The sequence below is a fragment of the Tachysurus fulvidraco genome, chromosome 10, assembly GCF_022655615.1.
Source record: "Tachysurus fulvidraco isolate hzauxx_2018 chromosome 10, HZAU_PFXX_2.0, whole genome shotgun sequence".
In the NCBI taxonomy this organism is placed as follows: domain Eukaryota; kingdom Metazoa; phylum Chordata; class Actinopteri; order Siluriformes; family Bagridae; genus Tachysurus; species Tachysurus fulvidraco.
The window spans coordinates 8,627,655-8,651,483 of NC_062527.1; the positions used below are offsets into that span (position 1 = coordinate 8,627,655).

Sequence of the window (23,829 nt, forward strand, 5' to 3'; positions counted from 1 at the left end):
CGCGTGCGCTGTAGTCTTTCATTAGTACGTGATCAGCTGTCTGCTTTATTTGAACGGAGAAGCACAGGAACGCGCAGCGTGCACGTCAGTCAGAGCTGAAGGCGTTAAGAAAACGTTAAAACCGCAAAGCCGGCAACCAAAAGCAGGGAAATTTCACTATTCTTATTACCAGAGTTGATAGCACAAACAAAATATTAATGCAAACAAACAATTCAATATTAAATAAAACATAATATTTATTGATTTGGTCTTTGTCTTGTGATTTTGTTTTTTATTAATGACTGCATTCATTGGACACACTGTTTGTAGAGAATGCACACATACATGAACTGATTTGATTCAAGACTGGCATCATAACACCATGCATAAAATTTTGGTGTCCACTTTTGCCATTTTAAATAATACCATAACTTTTGGCTTACTATGTATTCATATAATATATAATATAAAACTCTTCTTGTTTTAAATTCTCACTGAGGGCTAAAACCCCTAAAGATGAAATCCTAGAACCACCCCTGATGGTATACATATACATTTGCATGACAAAACTACTACAGAATGTGATTTTTACATTTGGAAGATGTGTCAATTGTAAACCTGCAGGGCTAATTGGTTTTACACACAAGCACTTTATTTGGCAAAACAGCTTAGCTTCCTGGGTGAGATGATCAACTAATCATGCTGTTTACAACAATTGATTTATGTTATCAGGGTGTATTTTCTCATACGGCTGCTGAGTCTGGTGTTATAACTTCCGAGTTATTTTATTTGGCACCCTGTTGAATATTACTGTTGTTTATGTTTGGCCTCTTTTCAGGTCGATTGTTTTATTTTCTAACTATTTGGAAATGATTACAAGGTTAAATTATTTTAGGAATGTGCAGATACAATCTTCCTAATCTCCAATTTTTTGGCCTCTCATGAACAATTCAATGTTACAATCCACTGTTTTAATTATGTGACTTTTAATAAATATTGCTCACAACTATTTAGCAAGAGTTACCATTTAAAGCTATAGAAGAGCCACCGATAAGTAAACCTTCATTTGGTTTGCTGGTGTGACCCACTAAAGCCCATGTAGAACATATGTGGAGAATTCTGAGTAACAGGACAAAATGATCAGAAACAGAAACATCTTTACTTAAGTTTAATAGATAGGGTCCTTCATATTCTTTATGTGTGAGAAGAAATGGGGGATCCAGTAATATGGTCAGTGTTATTTACACTGTCTGTGGAAAGCTGTAGCTACAGTATGTCCATCTTCTCAGACTTCCCAGTTTTTGGCAGTTAATCCAGCTTGGTCCCTTTCCCATATATTCATTTTCAAACATACTGATATTTAAGTACTGACTTGATGGCAAGGTAACTCGTTAGCAGTTTGGAGTGAGTAATAATCGATGTTCTCATAGAAAGTCCTGTCCTCACCATGGGAATATTATGTCAGGCAAAGCTGTGTTTATGCTATCTTGCTGTTATGCACAATAACAGATGGTTGCTTGGTTGGATGTACATTTCAATGAGTGCCATTTGCCACAGTGCACACACTACACTCTATGGAGCAGGACTTATACAGCCTGGGGAAACCTGGACAGAGTAGGCATGAAATAGTTACAGTCCACACATTTCTCACCCTGAAAACTGGGCCATCCAATTCAATCAAAAGAAAAACATGAAACAATACTGACACCCTTGCTAAAGGTAGCAGACAGCGAATATCTCATCCTGAAGCAATAGCCCAGAATTCTTACTCTTGGGAAGCCTCTGTGTCGATTTCTTTAGTGTTTGACTGTTGAGAGGGCTCCATATGAAGCTTTTTTAGAAGGCTAAAAACCCATAGCTGTCCAAAATATCACTAAGGGATTTTATGTAAAGTTTTGATGAATTTTTATTTAATTATAATTATTTATTGACTGTCACTTCTGTCAGCACAAAATGTCATTAAAAAAAACATAATTGAACAATTCTCTTGAATTTTGTAAATGAGTGCAGTGCATTTAGATCAGCTGATCTGAGATGCCACTTAGATTGTGGTGTCTCTATAGTGGAGAGGCAAAGCAGAAACTGGAATAAATGTAAAAGGAATTATTTAGTAAGACAGTTAAGGAAAGTAAATATCCTATTTTCATGTCCCTGTTCTGCATGTCAGGTTTTTTTGTTTTTTTTTTGTTTGGTTTTGGTAGACGATTACAATATATAGTATACTCCCTTATACTGTATTTAAAATATATTTCCTAGTTTCTACAATAAAAACTGTAGGGATATTTATATAATCTAAAAACCAGTTTGGTGCATAAGGGTATAAAAAAGTACAGGAATAAATAAAAAATCATTTAGTCAAAAGAAAGGGGAAATATCATATGGATACATTCACATATATATTTCTAATACGGTTAAGTACACAGTTAGATTCATAATTTAGCAAAGTTTGCTATATAGATTAAAATTTACTGACATCCCCTGCTTAAGCATGCATGCATAGCACAGTTCATTTCATACAAGTAGTAAATGTTTTTAGATGCGTTCAGATGCAGCTCGTTGCCTGGCAGGACTGTGGGGCAATGCAGTTTGTGTACTCTTATCACAAACTGTTTGAGTGCTGCAGCTCTGCAGGGATTTTTTCTTTGAAACTGGACTCAACTGATATTTGCGGCCTGATCGGGGTGTCAAGGCAGAACCTAACCTCGAAGGCCTCAGAGGAGAGGATGAAAACACAGAGTCACTGGAAGAGAATCTAGAGGATCTTCTGCCACCACTTTCTTCATCAAATTCATCATCATCACAACATAAAGCATGATGCTCTACACTGTCATATGAATGTATTTCGTCCCTTCTCCTAAAGAGCCAAGAAGCATTTGGCCATGTGGGTCCATTTAGGGCAGGTAAGTCTCCACAGCTCCGTCGGTACAGGACTGGTACTTGTAATGTTGCAGAGTCACAGTTGTGTAATAAGTGGGTTAGACCATTGCTTTCATAATTAGGCTCAACTTTCAAAAGGTTGCCCAGTGCTCTCTCACTGCTGTTTTCACTGCAAGTCAGAATAAATTTGTCATCCTCTGTGTCCTCTTCAGCATCCACATCAATGTATGCTGTCAGGTTGTCAATTTGTCCCACTACCTGTAGAAACATAGGAAACTTTCAATGTTTGTGTGGATGCTTGTATATCTTATGGATATTTTTAACACATGCTCATTCATATACGAGTATGTTTCTATTAAGTTTTAACATTAATACAGAATTAGAATAAGAACAAAGTTATCAAAAACTTTTTCTTATTAAAAGCCTGTGATCCTGGCAACTGGTTAAGCAAGCGAGTGAGGTTTGATTTGAGTGACTTGAGGCCCGAAAAAGTCCAATTTAAGCAGAAATATCACAAAAGACAACAACTCAAGGGTGTAAATTGCCACCTGCTCTGCATCTGTGGCTCAAGCTTGAACACACACACACAAAACAGGGGCATCAGTGCAAGTGAAATGACACCGAGAGATGAGGCAAAGTTTGAGAGCTGAAATTTGTGGAATGACTGCACATATATTCACCAACTAAAAAATTGGTATAAATACAAATTAATAAGTAAATGTGGGTGGGTTTTGTTTTAATCCTAAAAAATTGTAAATTTGAAAGTATGAAATAATGCTATAAATTGTGTGTATTCTAAATAATAAAGACAACTGTTCACTCAGTGCTCTCAGCGCATATCAAACATTTTGCTTGAATAAAAGATAAAGGCATTCGACTGAAGCAGATGCTCAGAGAAAAGAAATACAAATAAAAACTCTTCAGACGTCGACGCAAGTTTGGTTCATACATGCCTCTAATGATGTTTATGAACCACTTATGCTACAGATCTGAGACAAAAGAAGAAACATGAAAAAATAATAAGCAATCATTAATCAGCAGTAATATGATTGAGCAAACATTATAAATCATTCTTATATAAACAGTGGTATTATTTATGGCTGATCTTATCTCTCATGAAAGGCAAACTGAGATGATAGAAAATCAACATCAAGAAATACTATTTAATTGTAAATAGTTATATATGTATAAATAAAGCCAGCCATGTAAAGAAAATGTAATGTAATACTGAAATGAGCAACAGAGCTATACTGACTGGTTAATTTTATCCAGTCCTGGTGTACAGTATATAGAGCTGCATGACAAGACCACATCCCAGATTAAACACCTATAGGAGATTTTTGACTGACTTATTTTGGAAGAATGTTGTTTATCCAATGAGTACATTTCCAAAGACATGCAGGACCTGTTCTGTTGGCTCTTAATAAGACACTTTAAGGTAATATTGTCTATATGCACAGGTACAGTAATGCAACTCCCAACTCTTGCAAATGCCGTATGTAGTTTTGTGGATTTAGTTTGTGTGTAAGTGTGTGTAAGTGTGTGTGTGTGTGTGTGTGTGTGTGTGTGTGTGTGTGTGTGTGTGTGTGTGTGTGTGTGTGTGTGTGTGTGTGTGTGTGTGTGTGTGTGTGTGTGTGTGTGTTTACCTCTCTAAGCTCTCTAGCCACATCCTTCAGCTCATTAAGGATGTCCTCCAGCTGTTCCATTACCATCCTTATGTGAGTACAGATGCACTTCCTCCGATCCAAACTCTCTGTTATTCCCAGAGATCCTAATAGCTCTCTGTGGAACATCCTTCACGTGGATACACCAGTAGCCAAAAAGGCAGAGGATCCTGGGCTTCATATCTGGAGCCCCCTAAAGGCATGACGGTTTTTCCATTAAAAGCTATGCTGTCACCTTGTCTGCGAGACACCTCACAATACTGTGTGTGGCTGTAAAGAGAGTTGGATGTTTTTGAGTGATCTAAGAATATACATCAGGTTAAAAATATTGGAAGATGAAGGGACTGGGTAATATGACAACAATAAAAAATTTACCAGTTAAATTAATTTAAAATGTACAAGATCTTTGTTTCTGTAGACCTTTTAGTTAAATAAAGATTTATGATAAGGATAAGGATAAAAATTTTGCTACTCTAGAAAACCTTATGAAAATGTGCTTATTGATTCATCATTTTCTATATGATTTGTACTCACAGACTTGTACAAGCGAATATATTTTCCATATTGGTAGGTGATTATTCCCTTCGAGTAGTTATCCAGTCATGCTTCTTTATGGAGAGATGAAATTATATCCACGAGAAAAAGCCTTTGACAATCTGAGCCTTTGACAATGTCCAACTTGACCCCAGGAGGAAACAAAGTAGGAGTCTCAGCAGAACACCTCAGCTTCACTGAGAGAGTGAGACAGAAAACAGAAGAGCTGGCCCATTCATTTCCAAACATGCTGCACTTTCATTAAACATCACTTCAGTAGCCATCCCTGGTGGTTTTTCATAGCCGCAGTGGTCTGTGTTTTGGTTTTTGGTAGCTTTGAAGATATAGAAATCAAAGCATGGGTGCTTGGAAGTGTCCATTAAAGACTGCTATGAGGTTGTGTGCTGCTCTGCTGCATCTACACTGTGTACTGCACCTCTCATCTCCATCAGTTTGAGCTCAAACAGTTTGAAGCAGGCTTTAGTTCACTGCTTCTAGCCCCCCTACCTTTTCCCCTTCTCTCCGTCTCTCTCTCACTAACTCACTCACTCACTTACTCTTGCCTTCTCTCTCATCTTCTTCCTCACGCAGCTTTAAAAATGTATTTCCTATGTTTTCCTCAGATGCTGTTCCTCTCATAGACGTATTATCTTTTTTCATAGTCGTTGCCATACACAAACTATGTTTATAATCGAAGCGTATCACTTCCTTCACACTTCAGACACTCACACATCCTTCCTCTTCAATCTTTCACAGAGCTTTCCACCTCAATCATGGAAGAAAATTAATTTCATTCAGTGTTGCAGTGCCAGAGATGAATGCGCTGTTGCGGCAGTGGAAGCTTGGCAAATGATTCCATTAAATACATTAATGAAAAGCATGGAAACAGGAAACCACTCCTGCTCCAGTTCCTGGTGCTGCTGTAATTATATACGATGTTGTTCTTCCTCAAAAGATCATAAAGCACACCATGAAAAGTAAATTGACTGACAGAAGCTCCTAGCAAATCTGGAAAATACAATCTCCTGCACTGAGCTATTTTAGTACATTCCCCAGGCATGAATTTCACAATGGACTCCATAATTTGTGAGATTAATCGACCCATTTATTAACAGCAGGGTACATTGAAATAAATAGATATCAATATCTGAAACCAAAGGACTAGAGTTGATTGTTGTTCATGTTTATAAATTATATTTCCAGTCATGACTGTTGCCAGGATGTCAAATGAATTGTGACAAAGTTCTACAAATACTTTTGGAGCTGTGTTTTACTTGCTCTGTTAAACCTGATTCAGTTTTCAGAAAGGCTCCATTCTCCTGAAAGCTGAGTTCTGAATTCTATCATGTTTCTATCTGTGTATCCATGTATCATGTAGTTACCTGATATTCTGGGGTGTGTGTGTGTGTGTGTGTGTGTGTGTGTGTGTGTGTGTGTGTGTGTGTGTGTGTGTGTGTGTGTGTGTGTGTGTGTGTGTGTGTGTGTGTGTGTGTGTGTGTGTGTGTGTGTTTGTGTACAGTGCACAGTTTCTTTTCTTTTCTTCTTATGTCCTATATGTATGTGTGTATATATACATATATACATATATAAATATATATATACAGTTCCAGAACCTTTTCCCTGAACTTACTCTTTGTATGGAAAAAAATGAAAGATTCAACGATTTTAGCTGATAATGCCTCCTGTTTTAATTAAATCTTCCATGTGAAGGAAATAGTGTTCAGCCACCTTTTCTCACTACTTAGAGGCGACAAAGGAAGCCACGTCACAAAAAAACAGTTGTTCTAATGTGGTAAAATCAATTTTAGATCATGAAGTAATTTTAGGAGAAAATAATACATAATTTATCACATGTGGCCCTTCAGACATCAAGCACAGCTACAACCTTCTCTGATTCTGGGATAGAATGCATTAATGTAAATGTATTTTCTATACCAAGAGTCTTTCTGCCCTCTGCTGGAGAAACCTGTGATAATAAATCTATGAAATGAAAATTCTGTCTAACAAAAAACAACAATATCTCTTTACTATTTAAAAAATACAACCTTTTTTTTTAAATAATAATTTAGTCGCTTGGTTCTTTAGTTACCATACAATAGATCTAAGATTGCTTTTTTATCAGTTAACACATTTTAACCCATCATTTATATCAGAAAGGAATGTTTATTATACCAACATAAAGCAAGGAAATTAAAAAAGAAAAAGAGAAAAATAAAACCCTTAATGTGGACTTTATGTAGCTCTTTCCCTGAAGTCAACAATACATTCCATGTTGGGATGGACAGCAGTAACATCAACATCAACAACACACAAATAACATCTATCTATACATGGCACAAGGTTTGATTAGAGTGGCAGGTTTACCAAGCACCAAATAACACACCATACACAGACAACTACCTTTTTAGTTCTATCAACTGCCACTCATTCACTTTACACTATAAACAAGACTTTATCTATTTTTAACAGTGTTACTATATATGCATTGAGACTTTAGTAGGTGTTGGCAATAGACACTGGGCTTTGCTACTGCTGGTGCATCTGACATCAAACTTGATGTCAATACAATTTCATCACTTTACTCGTTACACTTTTATCAGATATTTTTACCTCAGTAAACTCTGCACTGGAAATACCAAATGGGAATTCAAGTCTGAAGTCAGCATTTCTATGGCAGTAGAAAGCTGTGGACAACAGCAGGGAATTAAATCGCTCTAGGAAGTTTTACATTTTATGCTGATCCAGTTTCATGGACATTCAAGAAAACTGGCAACTTCTACAACACTGTGCATAAAGCCCTAAACTTGGTCCTTGTCCTTGTAACTAGAGCCAAAGACAATACCTGTGAAACAGCTATGATACACTGAACATAAATGCCTCACACACCTGCTGGAAGATAATAGCAATTATAAATAAAAGTCTTTACAGGGGTCAAATTAGAGAACCGCAAACATACACATAAATATACACATGATAAATAAGCACATGGACCATTTCACAGTTCTTGGGATGAGGTGCTACTTTACAAGCCTTGTTTAAGATATTTTGATTACATACTTCATAAACTGTACATGTATAGAGTAATCTTGATCTATCAATGTATTCGTTTTCTTATACCAGTTTCATTTAAGCAGACTTAAGAGTATATAAAGACTGTTTAGTTCTGTAGCTTAAAATCTAACCCCATCCCACTAACTTATTCAGACTATAAGTTCAAAGGGTCACTATAAACATGAATTCATAACAATAGTCTGTCCTGTATTGATTACACAAATTACACGTAGTGAATTATAACAGCCTTATCACTCCACAATGATTCAATGATTTACATATATTCAAAACCATGAATATGAGAATTTGTCACAACAAGTAATAGTCACTATATCATTGCAAATATTTACACAAAAATAAGTATCACTGTAAAATCCATATTCCCTTTAGGAAGTAAGAAAATGCTGAGTTTTAATGGATTTACAATAATTCCTGTGTAATTCAAACAGGGACTAGTGTGCTTTACTTGTAGGTATTTAACTCCTGCTTCCTTCAATGAATGTCTAAACAAAATATGTCAATATATTTGTAGATGTATTCACCAAAATGGACCATACAGTTCACAAATTTGGAATTAATTATAATATAACGAAGCTGAAGTAGAATAATATTTCACTGCATCAGTGGCAAAGGTAATGATAAAATAGATTATGCAGGAAGTGATTTAGAACAAATCAGTATTTCATGGCTCACTGATTCATTATTTAGACTACAAAGTCCTGTTTATTTAAAGGTGTTAGGACACACTTCAGTTGTTCTAAGATATAATCTAAAGACCATTCTAAAGCCAGCATGTTTTTGTAAATGCAGACCTTGACCGATTTTTATCAAAATTTTCCCAAGGTTGAAATTTCACCAGTAAAAAGAACTACTTGAATTCTATTTGAGGTACTGTACAAAGAAATAACAATATGACCAAACTGTAAAAAATTGGTAAAATAAATCAGAAAATATTAGCCACATTTCTGCACTCTGGATAATCACAAAACCAATCAATCGAAAGTAAGTTTATAAATGTATGGCTATTTGTGTCCTAGCAGGCAAACTAGAATGAGGTAATTTTAAAAAAAGACTTAGTGTAAGGCAAATTATGAGGCTGGATTAAAACTGGCTCAGCAACTGAAATGCAAAAGAAACTGTGACACTTTCTGTATTTATTACTTTCACATAAATAACTTAACTGACTTACAATTATTACTCCTAGGGTTAGCCTTTAGCTGATTTAATGTTAAATATCCATATAGAAATACAAAGATACAGATGGCTCATCAAGTTCTCTAATATTACTTAGACACAATGGAATGTTTGCTCAATTAAGTCATTGGGGAATTGAATATAATCATTACAAATGTCTTGATACCACAAAGATCTGTTACTAGTAGAGACTAGAGTACTGTAGCATGTCTCAACTCGTGTCCCGGAGGCCCACTGGAACAAGCTTTTGCTGCTCTCAAACATTCTTGATTCATTCTGCAGGAGCATAATTAGCTTCTGAGGTGAACCAAGTGTGTTAGAAGAAAGAAACAAAGTACAGGGCAGTGGGCCTCTTGGGTAAGAGTTAAGAAAACCTAGTCTTTAAAACAAAAGAAATACTTCACACTACCATACACAACAAGTGAGAAGATTTTTTAATGTCTTATCGTATTGATTTTTTTTTTATTAAATCGATCATTTATTTGCTTTAGTTATTCTTTCTAACTTCCTCTTTCTCTCTCTCCAGCACCCTTGTAAGGCCAGGTTTATACTTGCTTTTAACTATGCACATGCGTATGGAAGATGGCATCAACCCATATACTGTGTTTATTCAATGTGCTGATTGTGCATGTTTGAGGTGATCATTAATGCAGGTAAGTATTCAGTACTTAAAAAGTTATAGTGCAATTTGATATAATATCTGCCAGACTGAACAAACTAAAAGACTTAGGTACTATTCTACTTTTTGTGCATTAACACCAATCAATTTCCCTACTACAGGAAAAAGAAAAGTCTGTTTTGCATACAACATAGAAACCTGATGGACAAGGATGTATGTTTTGGCACTGATATGCCCTCTGGTATGACGTAGATGTTGTTGGTTCACTCAAGTGGTGCGAGTCCTCACACACAAGCATAGTCAAGTGTCAAGTATAAAACAAGCCTAACACATCTAACGGTTTCCTACTAAATACACATTACATGGGGTCATCATAGTTGTAAGTTGGAGGGGCTGAGTACTGTTGGCCCTGCATTGTCCCCTGGGCTGCACCCATAGCTGCCTGCTGGGCTGCTTGTTGTACATGGGGGTTTTTCCAAGCACCTGATGTCCATTCCTCCTGGGCCTTGCTCATGCTCCCTCCACTGCCACGGTAGAGGTTATGGACCTGCACACAAAAAGGTATATCTTTTTTGTTTCTTTCTATATACAGAAATAGTCAAGTATTGAAATTAGTATTAGTGTACCACCTTATTATAAACATCATTAGAGGATTTATTTTTATACAGAACAGTTTACTAATGACACAGTATACACTTGAGCAGTTGATGACTATGGGCCTTAATCAAGGTCCTTTTATCGGTGAGCATGGGTATTGCAAATAAGAAAATGATGAACTGTTTCCCATATCTTAAAGTGAGTGGGGTACCTTGGTAAGGGCGATGAAAGACAGTACAGCAACAGCTGTGAACATAATAGTTGGAATCAGCATCACCACAGCAGAGCCGATATTAGTGCTAAAGAATGTGATGGTGGCCAGCCACCCGCTGTAATGGAGCAAGACATGAACACATTAGAATAATGATGACCTCACTTTAGCTACCAGCTCTAACAATAAATATCTAAATAAACTCAGGTACCACAATTAGAACCTTTTTGTAAACTTCACTTCCAAAGCTCTTACCAGACTCCCCAGCCTGGGATGCCCACTGTCTGGATGATACTGATCACAACCTGAGCCATAAACACGAAGAAAAATGCCATGAAGTTGAAAGAGCTGTCAGTCCTGAAAAAAGAGAAAGGCTAAGAGTTATAACCCATCCACTCATCCATTTTCTGTACCATCCTTCATTATCCTACACAGGATCGTAGGGGGAACCTGGAGCCTGTCTCAGGAGACACAGGGCACAAGCACAGAGAGAACATGTTACAGGGCATGATGTGTGTACTAAGCCACTGTGCCCCCTTCCCATGCATTATACATACAATAATTATAACTGGCATACTTTCAAATTATAAGGAATTTATATGGTACATTGTTGTCTTAATAAGCTAAGGGAGATTAAACAGTGACGCAGATTTTTTTTATACTGACAGGAAATGTAAACAGCAAAATGTCTATCTATCTGTTTTCTCTGAGACTCAATTTACAACTACTTTATGTGTATTGTGTCTGTATTGTACCCTGATAGAATTTTAACCATAATTTAGGTAAACACATTGGCCAGACTTAAATCTGATACCTGCGTTAAAATTTAATTGTAAATCATCTTATTACATTCAACCACCAAATTGAAATCCTGTGAAAGTAAAAGTATACTTATGCATCTACTGGTTGTCCTGTGAGTGATCAATTGTAAAGCTGTGTTTTCCCGTATTGATTACTTCAATGCCATGTTGGCTGGGATGTCTAAAGCTACCCTAAACAAATTACAAGTAGTGCAAAATTCAGCGACTAGAATACTCACTAGAACTAAGTTAAAACATCACATTACCCGTTTTGGAGTCCTTGCTTTGGCTCCCCGTTAGGTTTAGGGTTGATTTTAAGATTCTGATGCTCACCTACAAGGCCTTACATGGGTTGGCTCCTCAATATCTGACTGAGCTTTTAATTCCTTATATTCCATCTTGCGACCTTCGTTCTTTTAACTGGTCTTTTTAACTGTTCCTTTAACCTTCGATCCTTCGTTTAAATATTGATGGGAGATAGGGCCTTCTCTTCACTAGCTCCAAAACTGTGGAATTCTTTACCAACTGAGATCAGGCAAGCAACATCTCTTGGTACTTTTAAATCTCAATTTAAAACTCACTTTTTTTAGGGTAGCTTTTAATTTGACTAATTTGTAATTTTACATAGTGCTTATTTTATAGTTTAGTTTGTTGTTTTAATTTTAATCATTATATTATGTGTGTATTTTTCTTGTTTTTATTTTGCTTTTGTAAAGCGCTTTGAGATGTTCTTTTAAAGGTGCTATAGAAAATAAAGGTTATCATTATTATATTATTATTATTATAAAATGTGCCTGGGTGTCCATTTACACTTTTATTTTATGTTGTAAATGTATGTAAAATCTCCATTGGGATATAATCATGATACTGCAGTGTATATAGGGGTAAGAAACTGTAGGTTATTAATGTGGGAAATGCAACAAGTATATTAGTAGGATACGCATACATGTTTGTTTAAACTCACTTAAAAGCTTTATAGATGGGCCGAAACCAGCACACATAAGAGCAAGGGGTGAAGAGGAGAAGCCACAATATAGCCATTCCAAAGTTAGTGGCCCCGCCCCCACCACACATCCATGCCAGACAGCCAATCAGATTCATCGCCAAGGTAGCACTGTGCACTAAGAGAGAGAATAAACTAAGGTAAATGCCATGTAGTAGTTTACAAACACTGCAAAAAGTAATTTTAAAGATTACATAAAGAAATTAACTCAAGAGCCACTTACTATTTCTTGTCATACATAAGCTTACATAACTCTTATAAATTCTCAATTCTCTTTGGTCAGAAACTGTTAATGAATTTTCTGTTGATGATATTGTTTTTTACAATTTGCACCTTCAACACTAATGCAGGTTTTATATTAATGCACTTATTCTAATACACTAATGTGTCTAAAGTAATAACTTTAAAACAGCAACTTATATGTCTGAATGCCACATAAACAGAAAATAAAATAAAATGTGTGTTTAAAAATTGTTGATATAAGTGACGTTTTCTGTAAGGAGTCATTTATTTTTTGGAAAGACACTCCACTATCAGGGCTTTGTAACAGTCACAGATGATATGCTGTCTTTATGTTTTCTGGCCGGAAATGTCTGCAGGAAGTCTTCTGGTTTTGCACTTTCACAGTTACTAACCAAGCTGCATTTTAAATGTTGTTGTTTTAAAGTAATAGGAAAAAGATATTGTGGTGAGGAAATTATGGTTTCTGGATGTTATAAGTGTGAGTATTATGTATAATGTATGATAATTACCTATTAACAGATCAAATTAACAGATGTTATGTTTTATTCCTTATCATACTCTGAATAATTTATCTTATTACATAAATTCTACTGCTTATTATTCAGCAGCATTTAAAGCCTACATAAGCTAATTAATATTCCATAGATTAATGACAATAACTATTTCTAAAGTGTAGCAAGTTCTTACTGTACATGGTTAAATACAATACAGTTTGACAATTACAACACAATCTGAAATACACAGCAAGAGAATTTAATTTAATATCCAGTGCTTTCAACCAATCTGCAAAACTGTGCTGTATTGTTTTGAGTGAAAACACAGCTGCCATTGTTGGGCCAAACAGTACACAGCTCATTCAGAAACTGTAACTATGACAAAACCATGAATGTCAAAAGATTTATAAACTTACAAATCCATAGGTGGTACAAGCGCTTGCACATAGTGCGGCATTGATCTGGGATCTCGTTGAAGTCTTGGTAAAAGCATGGCTTCAGAGGAATGAAACGGGGGAGAGGTGGAAAATTGTTTTCTGGGGCTGTAAAGTGTATATTGCAAGTCAGTCATTGAATGAATAAATCATTCTTAAACAAAGAAAATTCTATTTTAATAAAAATTGATATTATTACAGAAATATGTATGGAAAGACATAACAGTTGTGTTTATAATATATTCCTAAATGTATCCTATCTACATAAATAAACTCTTACCTGCCATGAAGATGCTTTTTTTAGATTGCTGATGTCAGATGTCAATATTCTGTAACCTAAATGAAACACTGTCCATGAGCACACATTTTACTAACAATTACTGCATGGTCATAAGATAATTTCCAATGAATTCTCTGAAGAGCATCCAGCTCCGGCGAGGGCTACGCACTAACTGTTTATTACTGTACAGTGTAGTAAATTTAACGTGTATGGGTGGACTACTATTTTGACACTCTTTTGTGTCCCTACTCTGGGTTTTCGAACGTAGCCTTCATCTATTTCCTGAGGAGGCGCTCGCACACTGCCTGCAATATCACGCCCCCTAGTGGTCTGAATAAAACATACCCAAAAGGCCTCCTACAAGATTTAAAACCGTGTAGCATCAGTAACAGATTAGAGCTTTATCAATACTACCACCCTATGTTATTAATCAAATGTTTAAATGTAGCTAAATTCGCTGGATTCTGCGTCTCTTCAGACATAAAAAGCTTTATGTTCTTCCTAAGATGATGATGTACTCTATAGAGCCTATCTATAGGCGTCCTGGGGACAGGGCTGGCATCTGCCGACCAGGAAAAGGGAAATCCTGGGAAGCGGAAAAACGACTACCGACCATCCAGAAAAAAAAAATTCCAAACATGATTCACCAGAAATTTGGTTACTTTTCTAGCAGCATCGGTATGTTATCCCAGTGAAGGACAAACCTCCGCGGTTCACGAGCGAATGAATAGCCTGATGATCATACTGGCGAAGAGAATCCTGTAGGCCATCATACATCTTACTTACTTACTTACATCTCAATCCTGTAGGCCATCTTACTTCTTACATGTTACAGCTAGCTATAAGACAGGGTAGCCTGGTACAACCAGTCTAAAATGATGAGTCTGAGCGTTTCTCTGATTCAGAGAGATTGGTGTGGAGGTCGGGGAGACCGCCCTTCAGGAGAGGATACCAAACTCCACCAGATATATTCATACATCACTGGATACACTTGGTTCCCGATTTTTACCCTAAATATATACATATCTCTTACATCACATATTTATTTTATTCTGTAAAGGTTGGGTAAACCATCGGATGGGAAACATCATCTTACCTCTTTCCTTAGGCTAACCACGAACGCTGATTCGTCGACTCCGATAGACTTTCCATTCAAGGTGACTTTTCATTAAACAGCTGAGACTCTTTTCGTCAAATGCCTGGTTTCATTTCCTCTTATTTTGGATTTGAGAGTGAAAAAAAACAATCACGTCACGAGCCTCCTACACGCCGTGTGTCGCCTAGCCTCCGTTCCGCCTCGCCTCAGATATAGGGACGGTGATGATGCTGATGATGATGTTGATGATGCTTCAGATATTCGACCAACGAGCAGAGCCGCTCAGTGATCGCGATACTTTATTCCTGTAGCTTCTCTCCGGTCTATCAGCTCCTCTGTTCAGTATGCCCACCAGTCGCTCTCCTTGGTGCTGAAGCAGATTGTATATATCATATTTATATCTCATATTTTAATCTACAATTGTATTTGTTTGGTGCTTTTAAAGAACACAATGAAGAAAAGCAACTTTACATAAATATATAAATATAAATAAACTCTAAGTATAAATCTATAAATCTATTCCTAATAAGAAGGCCAGATGCAAGAGTAGCAAGGAAAATCCCAGAGGCAATATTAGGAATATATGAGGAACCAGAGTGGAACAGGAACCCATCGTCTTCTGGGTGACACAGTGTAGAAAGATTCTGAAGAGAAAGAGTCAAAAGTGCAATCGTGTAACCTGATGGCTGATGAGTTGATGAGCAACTTATAAATAAAAGCATTAGGGTTCATTATAGTTTGCAAATGAAGTGAGATTTGCTGGAAGTTATCGATCTCATTGATCTTTAGGCTGTTCATGTGGAGCCATCCTCAGTAGCAGCAAAAGGTTTTCAGGTGAAATCAGGAAATCAGGTTGGATTATAGATATTGTATAAAATATAATAGCTCATCCACAGAGGCTTATGTAATTTAGCCTAATAATGAACGGCTTAAAAAGTAGTATGTAACAAATAAAAACCATGAAACCATTAGGCCATGAAACTTTCTGCAGTCTAATTTGCTTACAAGACTTTGTAAAAGTAAGTTTTGTGACAGGATTTTGCACTTTATTGTTTTACAGTAATATGACTAGATGCATATGACAAGACACATATTACTAAGTTCATGAGAGACAGAAAATACAAGCTGTTTAAGGAACATATGTTTAGTGCCCTTCATTAAAAATTAAATTGGTAGCTTTTGGAACTTACATGTGCAATGTCAGTTATAAAAGACTGTAGAACAATCCAAAATAATACACTCTGCTTTGGATATGTTCTCATAATTTCTCAGTTTAGCAAATCTATTGAAGAATACACTAGGAGATCAGAATGCAAACTATAATAGTGCCATTTTAGAGAAAGTTCAGTAAGTACACCAGCAAACTACAAACCTTTCTGAAAAAACTTTGTTATTAAAATAATAACACATGCAATGAGCAATATTTTGAGCTGAAACATATGGAATCATTGTATAATTTGAGCACAACATCTTTTCAATCATACACTGGGCTTTTTCCCTTCTCAACAGCTTCACATGCAGTTCAAAAGGATTTAAGTCAATTCAAGTCAGTCATTCATTCATTATTGTTATTTCAACCATATATATAGCTGTTGCAGTACACCGTGAAATGAGACAAAGTTTCTCCAGGATCATGGTGCGACATAAAACAAAGACAGAGCTAAGGACTTAGTAAGTAGGTCTAGCCACATAAAGTGCATCTGTGCAATCTGGTGCAAACAGTGCAGGACAAGACAAACAAGACAGTGCAGGACAAAAGACAGTGCAAACAAAAAATACAAGACAAACACAAAAGACAATACACAAAAGACAGCCCCAGCCAGTGTAAATACTGTATGTTCAATCAAAATTATGTGTGCATAAATACTGGAATGAATACAGTATTATAGCAGCAGTTACCTGAGATATACTATAGTAAAGGATTGTGCAAAACAGCAATCGACTGAAATGTGAGACAGCATGTGCAAAGAGAGAAAAACAGTGTGCAAAACAGCATATAAACAGTTTTATAGATATATAAATATAAATATAGAAGAGTGTGTATATGGTGTAGGCCTGTGCAGTCCACACAGTTGATGTGTGTGTGTGTGTGTGTGTGTGTGTGTGTGTGTGTGTGTGTGTGTGTGTGTGTGTGTGTGTGTGTGTGTGTGTGTGTGTGTGTGTGAGTATTGTGCTCTTTACAGTTCTGTTCAGTTATTAAGGAGTCTGATGACTTGTGGAAAGAAACTGTTACACAGTCTGGTCGTACCTTTTCCCAGATGGCAGGAGGGTGAAGAGTGTGTGAGGGGTGTGTGGGATCATCCACAGTGCTGTTGGCTTTGTGGATGCAGCCTGTGGTGTAAATGTCCCTGACAGAGTGAAGGGAGACGCCAATGATCTTCTCAGCTGTACTCACTGTCTGCTGCAGGGTCTTTTTCGATCCGAGATGGTGCAGTTCCCAAACCAGACAGTGATGCAGCTGCTCAGAATGCTCTCAATGGTCCCTCTGTAAAAAGTAGTCAGGATGGGGGGAGGGAGATGTGCCTTTCTCAGCCTTCTTAAGAAGTAGAGATGCTGCTGGGCTTTCTTGGTGATGGAGCTGTTTTTTTTGTTTGTTTGTGTTTTTTTAACAAAAATAACAACAACGAAAATATCTATATTTGAAATGGCAAGACCAACAATTATTGTTTCTTCTATACAATGAAGACATATGGGTTGGATTGAAATGAGAAGATGTTGGAATTTCAGCTTTCATTTCCTGATATTTACATTTACTTTAGATGTGTTAACATGTGTTAAACTTAGAACATCTATTGCAAATAGAAACTTGAAGTAAATTATAGTGAATAACACTTAATATTTGGCCACATATCCCTTTCTTCCAACAACTGCATCAAGCTGGTAATCCACTGACATCACCAAATTTTTCTTTTCTTGTTATTTTTTCCAAACCTCCAAAAATGTTTTTGTCATCAACTGCTATTATTTCATTTGCGTCTTTTCTTTCCAGGACTCAGTGCATGTCTCTCAAGTTGTTCCACTCCAATCTTGGCATAACGTTTTGACGGACCTCGCTTTGTGTATAGGAGCAGGGTTGAGATGGAAAAAATTTTAGGGTAGTGTAGGAAAAGCTTAATGGTATTTCTTAAAAAACTATGTAATGTTTAATAAATACAGATACTAATATCTAAAGGTTTGCAAACTTTATTTTGTTTTATGTAGCTTTATGTCTTTAGGTAGCACCAAGGTCCAAGGTTTATATATAAAAACGTCTTGATTCAACTCTTAAATCATAATTGTGTGCTTCCAACTTTCAAGTTTAGAAACTGCAAGTATGCCTGTTATGGTTATCAGAATTTTTTCATATTGTCACACACATGTTCATTCTAAAAATGCATTGCCATTTTTTTTTATAATCAACAACAATAACAAGTAATAATGTACCTTGCTTTTGTCTTCTATTTTGTGCTCTGTAAACAAGAAAACTGTAAACCCAATGAACACAGTGCATACTGTAAATGAGATGAGATCATTAAATGTAGTTCTAACCAAAATATGTTAAGACTAATATTACATGGACGGGATTTTTCATGCATTTAATGTACAGCTTTGTGTTATATTGTTAAGTATCTGTTACTTAAACACACCCAGTCGGATTAAGTATGAACTTTAGCCTGGACTCAACACAGTACACGACACAGGCAAGAGACAGAAGCTGCGTGTCTCTTGTTGTTGTTACACGGTCTCCATTTTCTATCCACGCCAAGACTGAAAAACTGACACAAAATCCTAAATACAGTCTTTGTGTTATGCTGGAAAAGATTTTACAGAATGAAAAAATGGTGAACAGTCAGGAGAAATAACAGCAGGACAGGACACACACTCTGATGACTGTGTCGGCTGAGCTGTAACTCTTTAGCGACGTGAGTAACATTAGCTAGTTTTCAGCTAGCAAGAGGTTTTACTTAATATTTACAACATTTGTCAGCGAACACCAGAATATTTTTGCAAGCCTGTCACTAATCTACGCCACGTTTATCCATATATTTCTAATATGGTTATCTTTGGTTAAATGAAGTACGTGGATTTAGGTCGAACTTGCTAATAACAATTCATGCTAGTAACTGTTACCTTGTCGCTTCATAACATGTAAGATAATAATAATTATAATAACAATAGGACAAAGTATCCTATCAAAATAAATTATCTGGGTGTTAAAACTAGAAGTTTATTTAGGATTTATCGACGTGAAGATGTTTAGCACGAGCTAACTTCAAACTCACTGCCCTTTTAGTTAGCTTGTTAGCTTCAATTAGCTTGGTCCTAAAATGCTAACATATGTGCTACAGCTGTGCAGGAAAAACATTAAAACCAGGCCGTGAATCAGAAACTAAGGTCAAACCAATATAAATATATAAACAAATATAGTTTTGTTTAAAAACAAAGATGAAAAGAATGTTCCTGACCTTTGTTTCAATAAAAGGTCTACTTAGCACCTTAAAACTCTAAAGACTGGTGGCAGGGCAGAACAAGACAATACAGATACCTGAGTTCACAATGAAATCTGAGATATTTTAGAAAAATAAGTTTTAAAATTGGATTTAGAAATGCTTGTTGCAGGGGGTGACTTCATAAAAATGTTCTATAGTCTTATGGCTACAACAGAAAACACAGATGAACACATCAGGAATTGTGGAAGCCATTAAAAAGCAACTGGTTTGGGAAAGTTCCTTTCTTAGGGGTGGAATGGAGGCAGATGATTGTCTCTGTTAAATCTCTCTTTGAACCAGCTGTGATGGATTTTCTAGATTAGCAAAGGTTGTTAAATAATACATGTAAAAAATAAAAGTGTAAAAATGAATGAAATGGTTGTGTGCAGCAGTATTACCTGGAAAACGTACACCTCACAACTAAACTTATTTGCTTAACAAATTTTAAGGCTAAATTAAAAATAACAAAGCCCTGGTCTTGCCAGAATGGCGAGCATATAAATGTTGGTGTTTTTTTTTTTTTAATGTAGTGGAAACGGATTTATGTTCCTAACCCTTGTTTGTTTTGAAGTGTTGGGAATGCAGCCACCTCTAGCACCAGCCACAGTCAGAGAGCTGGTGCGCTCCCATCTCCATCTTGACCCTGTTGCTGCAGATTTGCGGTGCAGTCTTTTTGTGGCTGCTGTGCAGAACTACAAGCGTGACTCTGTCCTGAGACCATTCCCACCTGGATACCTAAGAGGAGAGATAAAGGATTTTGAAGAGTTGGTGAGTGATCTGTTTGTTCATTTTTGATTGTGACTCAGCATAACACTTAATGAATTGGCTTTTGCTAAAAACAAGGTGAAGTATGCAGCATCCAGCCTACAGAATGAATTACTGTAGCATTAATTCACTCAGTTCAAATATTCATCACAAGCCAGCCTGAACTTTATGGGAAAACATCTTGTGGCTCTTACAGCAAAGAGATGTGAGCTCCTTGCCATGCGTTAGAGACTTGGTCCGATTGGGACCAGGAGATGGAGATCATCATCTGGCACTAGTACACTGGGTACTGTCCTCAAAGAGTTTTGCTATAAAGACCATCCAGAAAGAAGAGGTGCTTCTCACATTTGAACATTGATGATTGTAAATATTAGCTGAAAATGGCCTATATTGTGTCATCAATAATTGTGTTTCTTCACTTTCTTTTTTATTCTGTTTCTTTAAATTATGCAATTTAAGTGGACCAGACTCAGCCAACTGACACAAAATGCAGGTGTCTCCTCTCCTGTGCCAGACTTCCTCTTTGAGTTGGAATACTGTGAACAGATGAATTCAAAGTTCGAGAAGACACGGGCAGGACGGGACGTTATCTATGCATTCCATGGCAGCCGACTGGAGAACTTCCATTCAATTATTCACAATGGTCTGCATTGCCATTTGAATAAGGTCAGTGCCTGTAATGCATGTCTTTGTCTTGGCCTAACCCAGGGTATTTAAATTGTAGATTATTGTATCGTGTAAGGGTGAGTTTAAAAATACCAAAATAATAGGATTGTATTAAGTATCCTTCGTGCTATTCTTTACTCATTTTGCATAGGCACTCCACTTATTAAATACACTAAAAGAGAGCACATGTTTATAAAACAAACAGCAGATGAGCCAATTGACATTTGCTTTTTTAAACTCTAATATTAACTGCCATGTTTTGAAAGCCAGTACTCTTTCCAGCCTAGTTCACATTAGTAATGTTTTGGATCATGCTCATTGTGTTTGAAAGATGCACTTGTACAGAGACTTCCCCATCTTCTGACAAGTTAAATGAAGAGTTTCAAATTAATCAAAATATTGTCCAGGTTCTAAAAAGAGGACGTCATGGAGAATGAAGTCTGAGTACATCTAGTCTAACCTAAGAAGAATTTTGCACTCCAACAAGTAATAATACTTCATTTTACTGTGGTCTGTAGTATATTCAGGCAAACTAGCATTTCTGTTCTATCTTATTCTATCTTCTGTTCTGAGTATCACCACGGACTTTTGTTTTTGAATGTAACACACAATATCTTAATTGTATTGCATGTGGTTCAGCTGGCATTAATCAATAATATAATGTTTAGCTCTGTCTTCTGCTTCACTGGCTAGTATTTTGAACATCTATAGTATTTAATGAATCAATAGTTTGTTAGCTGTTGGGAGGGGAATATAACTTTTACATCTCTCCTTCCCTTATCGACTTCCTTTGGACATAAGACCTAGAACATACCCAGATAGTTATTTCAGCATTTGAATAGTGGCACCTCAGTTACCTAAACCAGGTACCAGAATACCCATGCAGCTCTATATTAATGCTGTCTTTTTCCTTTCAGACCTCACTATTTGGGGAAGGCACTTACCTAACCAGTGACCTTAGTATGGCTTTCCTCTACAGTCCCCATGGAAATGGATGGTGTGACAGTGTCCTTGGGCCAGTACTAAGCTGTATTGCCTTGTGTGAGATCATTGATCATCCAGATGTGAAGTGTCAGGTAAAGAAAAAAGGTAATGTACCACAGATCAAGAACAGTGGTGCCATATGCTATTAAATGGTTTGTAAATGTTACATGCCATGATAATGACCTATGTTTTTTCTTCTAAATGCAATACTTAGCAATAGTTTTATGCTATACCTTGGCCTATATATTTTTTTTTAATTAAAGAGAGTTTGGTTTATTTTAACTTGGAATGTTTAAGTATTCAAATATTTTGTTTTGTTTTAAATATATTATATTTTCATTTGGAATATTTTAGACTCCGAGAACGTTGATCGCAAGCGTTTGAGGGCAAAGAACAGCGAGGGTGGGGATGTGCCAGAGAAGTACTTTGTGGTGACCAATAATGAGCTGCTGAGAGTAAAGTACCTGCTCGTTTACTCCCAGAAACGTTACAGAACCAGGTGAGACATTTTCTTGTATATTCTGCTTGAAGGTGGTTGGGGTTGTATAATTTGTAATAAATCACATACTGTATATACCACAGAATTTAGCATTTTCTATAGTAGGCCAAAGTATAGTTAGAACAGCAGGTTGTGAGGATGACTTGGAGGGAGATTTGTGAGATTTTGACAAAGTATTTTTAGGAATACTTGAAAGAAAAGAGGATTGTGAAGAAAAACTGTATTTAGAGTTAAATGAATTAACTTCCATTTCTGTGTTTGATTCTTTTCAGTTTTAAGTAAACCCACATAGAGACAGTGTATTTAATTTTAGTAATATTTATGCTAATTAATTTTACTCTATTTTCTTTGAGCGTTATGTAAGCTTTTTCTTTTTCTTTATACTTCTAACTATTTCTTTTAAAAAAAAAATTTCCAGACATGCTCAAGGGACATCGTGGCTGGTCAGACACCATTTTGCCATTATGATGGGTCTCTACCTTCTACTCCTCATATTCATTGGTGCCTTCAATTCTACTAGTTTTCAGTCATTTTGGCACCGAATATTCAGATGATCTAACTTTTCCATCACATTTGCCTCATTTCCAAAGTGCCTTTTTCTTTGGTTCACAAAGATCACTTAAGCATTTAGTTTAAGACATGCAATGAACTTAATGCTCAGGAAACACTGAACATTTTATCCATCACTTCACATGTACAGTACAAGTTGAACTGCAATCACATTTTAATATGAATATGCATTTATTAGCTTTTTATTTCAATGCATAATGTGTCATTTACATCTTGGGAAACCATGTGGGAGATAAAGCCCTGCTTGTCTAGGCTGTGGCATTTTTTTTAACACTGTGGCATGTAGCTTGCTATAATATTTTTTTGGTATAATACTGGAATAATTACATTAGCTGAACAACCAAATTATGAGAGGCAAAGTGCTGTCCTCTTTCTACCTGTCTACAGGACTGTGCTTGGCCAAGGTCAGTAGCTGCTTACTTAAAATGCTTATGTCTGCTATAAAAAGTTACTGTTTATAGACTGAATACTGCATTTACAATATAGTTAATTTGGGAACTTTTTTAAATCTTTATTGTTTAATTTCCTAAATATGACTAACAGACGGACATGAAACTAGGACCAATTGTGTATAATAATTAATGAAATTTTACAAAAAAATAATGTACATTCAAGATATTATTTTTACAGTTATAACAAACACAACATTGTTGTCTTCATGTAATGTCACAAATATTGACCATTGACCTATTTTTCTGTGAAAAACCTCTTGAATAGTTTACACTTAATAAACGCATATCTTTCCAGAATTTGGTCATGTTTTTTAAGAGTTCAAGTACATAATATTAGTTGGTGTCTTT

The 23,829-nt window shown here is 36.2% G+C and overlaps 3 protein-coding genes across 4 annotated transcripts; 1 reads left to right on the forward strand and 2 right to left on the reverse strand.

Annotated features, from left to right (window-relative positions):
• Nucleotides 1-457: 457 nt before the first annotated feature.
• LOC113659965 (inhibitory synaptic factor 1) lies at nucleotides 458-5,854 on the reverse strand. Its single transcript, XM_027173072.2, has 3 exons — nucleotides 5,055-5,854; nucleotides 4,503-4,790; nucleotides 458-3,114 (listed from the first exon to the last, which is right to left on the reverse strand). Exons 2-3 carry the CDS (start codon nucleotides 4,647-4,649, stop codon nucleotides 2,512-2,514), a joined length of 750 nt encoding a protein of 249 aa, XP_027028873.2. The 5' UTR covers nucleotides 4,650-4,790; nucleotides 5,055-5,854; the 3' UTR covers nucleotides 458-2,511.
• Nucleotides 5,855-9,225: 3,371 nt separating this feature from the next.
• On the reverse strand, nucleotides 9,226-15,301 carry scamp5a (secretory carrier membrane protein 5a). 2 transcript variants are annotated; one of them, XM_027173100.2, is made up of 7 exons: nucleotides 15,077-15,301; nucleotides 13,981-14,036; nucleotides 13,683-13,808; nucleotides 12,491-12,647; nucleotides 10,982-11,083; nucleotides 10,727-10,844; nucleotides 9,226-10,465 (listed from the first exon to the last, which is right to left on the reverse strand). In XM_027173100.2, the coding sequence occupies exons 2-7, from the start codon at nucleotides 13,985-13,987 to the stop codon at nucleotides 10,277-10,279; spliced, it is 699 nt and encodes a 232-aa protein (XP_027028901.1). In that variant the 5' UTR covers nucleotides 13,988-14,036; nucleotides 15,077-15,301; the 3' UTR covers nucleotides 9,226-10,276. The 2 variants fall into 2 exon arrangements, with proteins under 2 accessions (XP_027028901.1, XP_027028900.1); XM_027173099.2 differs by lacking the exon at nucleotides 15,077-15,301 and having other exon boundaries at nucleotides 13,981-14,182.
• A 3,419-nt stretch (nucleotides 15,302-18,720) lies between these two features.
• On the forward strand, nucleotides 18,721-23,778 carry parp16 (poly (ADP-ribose) polymerase family, member 16). Its single transcript, XM_047819661.1, has 7 exons — nucleotides 18,721-18,978; nucleotides 20,117-20,313; nucleotides 20,507-20,644; nucleotides 20,770-20,976; nucleotides 21,894-22,065; nucleotides 22,315-22,459; nucleotides 22,878-23,778. The coding sequence occupies exons 2-7, from the start codon at nucleotides 20,125-20,127 to the stop codon at nucleotides 23,011-23,013; spliced, it is 987 nt and encodes a 328-aa protein (XP_047675617.1). The 5' UTR covers nucleotides 18,721-18,978; nucleotides 20,117-20,124; the 3' UTR covers nucleotides 23,014-23,778.
• The last annotated feature ends 51 nt before the right edge of the window (nucleotides 23,779-23,829 follow it).

Bases quoted from the DNA above. Each gene is read 5' to 3' on its own strand.
- LOC113659965 (XM_027173072.2), bottom strand. From the start codon at position 4,649: ATGTTCCACAGAGAGCTATTAGGATCTCTGGGAATAACAGAGAGTTTG. The intron at 3,115-4,502 runs GTAAACACACAC...ATGTTTCTACAG, and splicing joins TGGCTAGAGAGCTTAGAGAG to GTAGTGGGACAAATTGACAA.
- scamp5a (XM_027173100.2), bottom strand. The intron at 12,648-13,682 runs GTAAGTTTATAA...TCTCTCTCTTAG, and splicing joins CTTGTACCACCTATGGATTT to TGCACAGTGCTACCTTGGCG. The intron at 11,084-12,490 runs GTGAGTTTAAAC...CTCTTTTTTCAG, and splicing joins CCCATCTATAAAGCTTTTAA to GACTGACAGCTCTTTCAACT.
- parp16 (XM_047819661.1), top strand. From the start codon at position 20,125: ATGCAGCCACCTCTAGCACCAGCCACAGTCAGAGAGCTGGTGCGCTCC. The intron at 20,314-20,506 runs GTGAGTGATCTG...TGGCTCTTACAG, and splicing joins TAAAGGATTTTGAAGAGTTG to CAAAGAGATGTGAGCTCCTT. The intron at 22,066-22,314 runs GTAATGTACCAC...GGAATATTTTAG, and splicing joins GTGTCAGGTAAAGAAAAAAG to ACTCCGAGAACGTTGATCGC.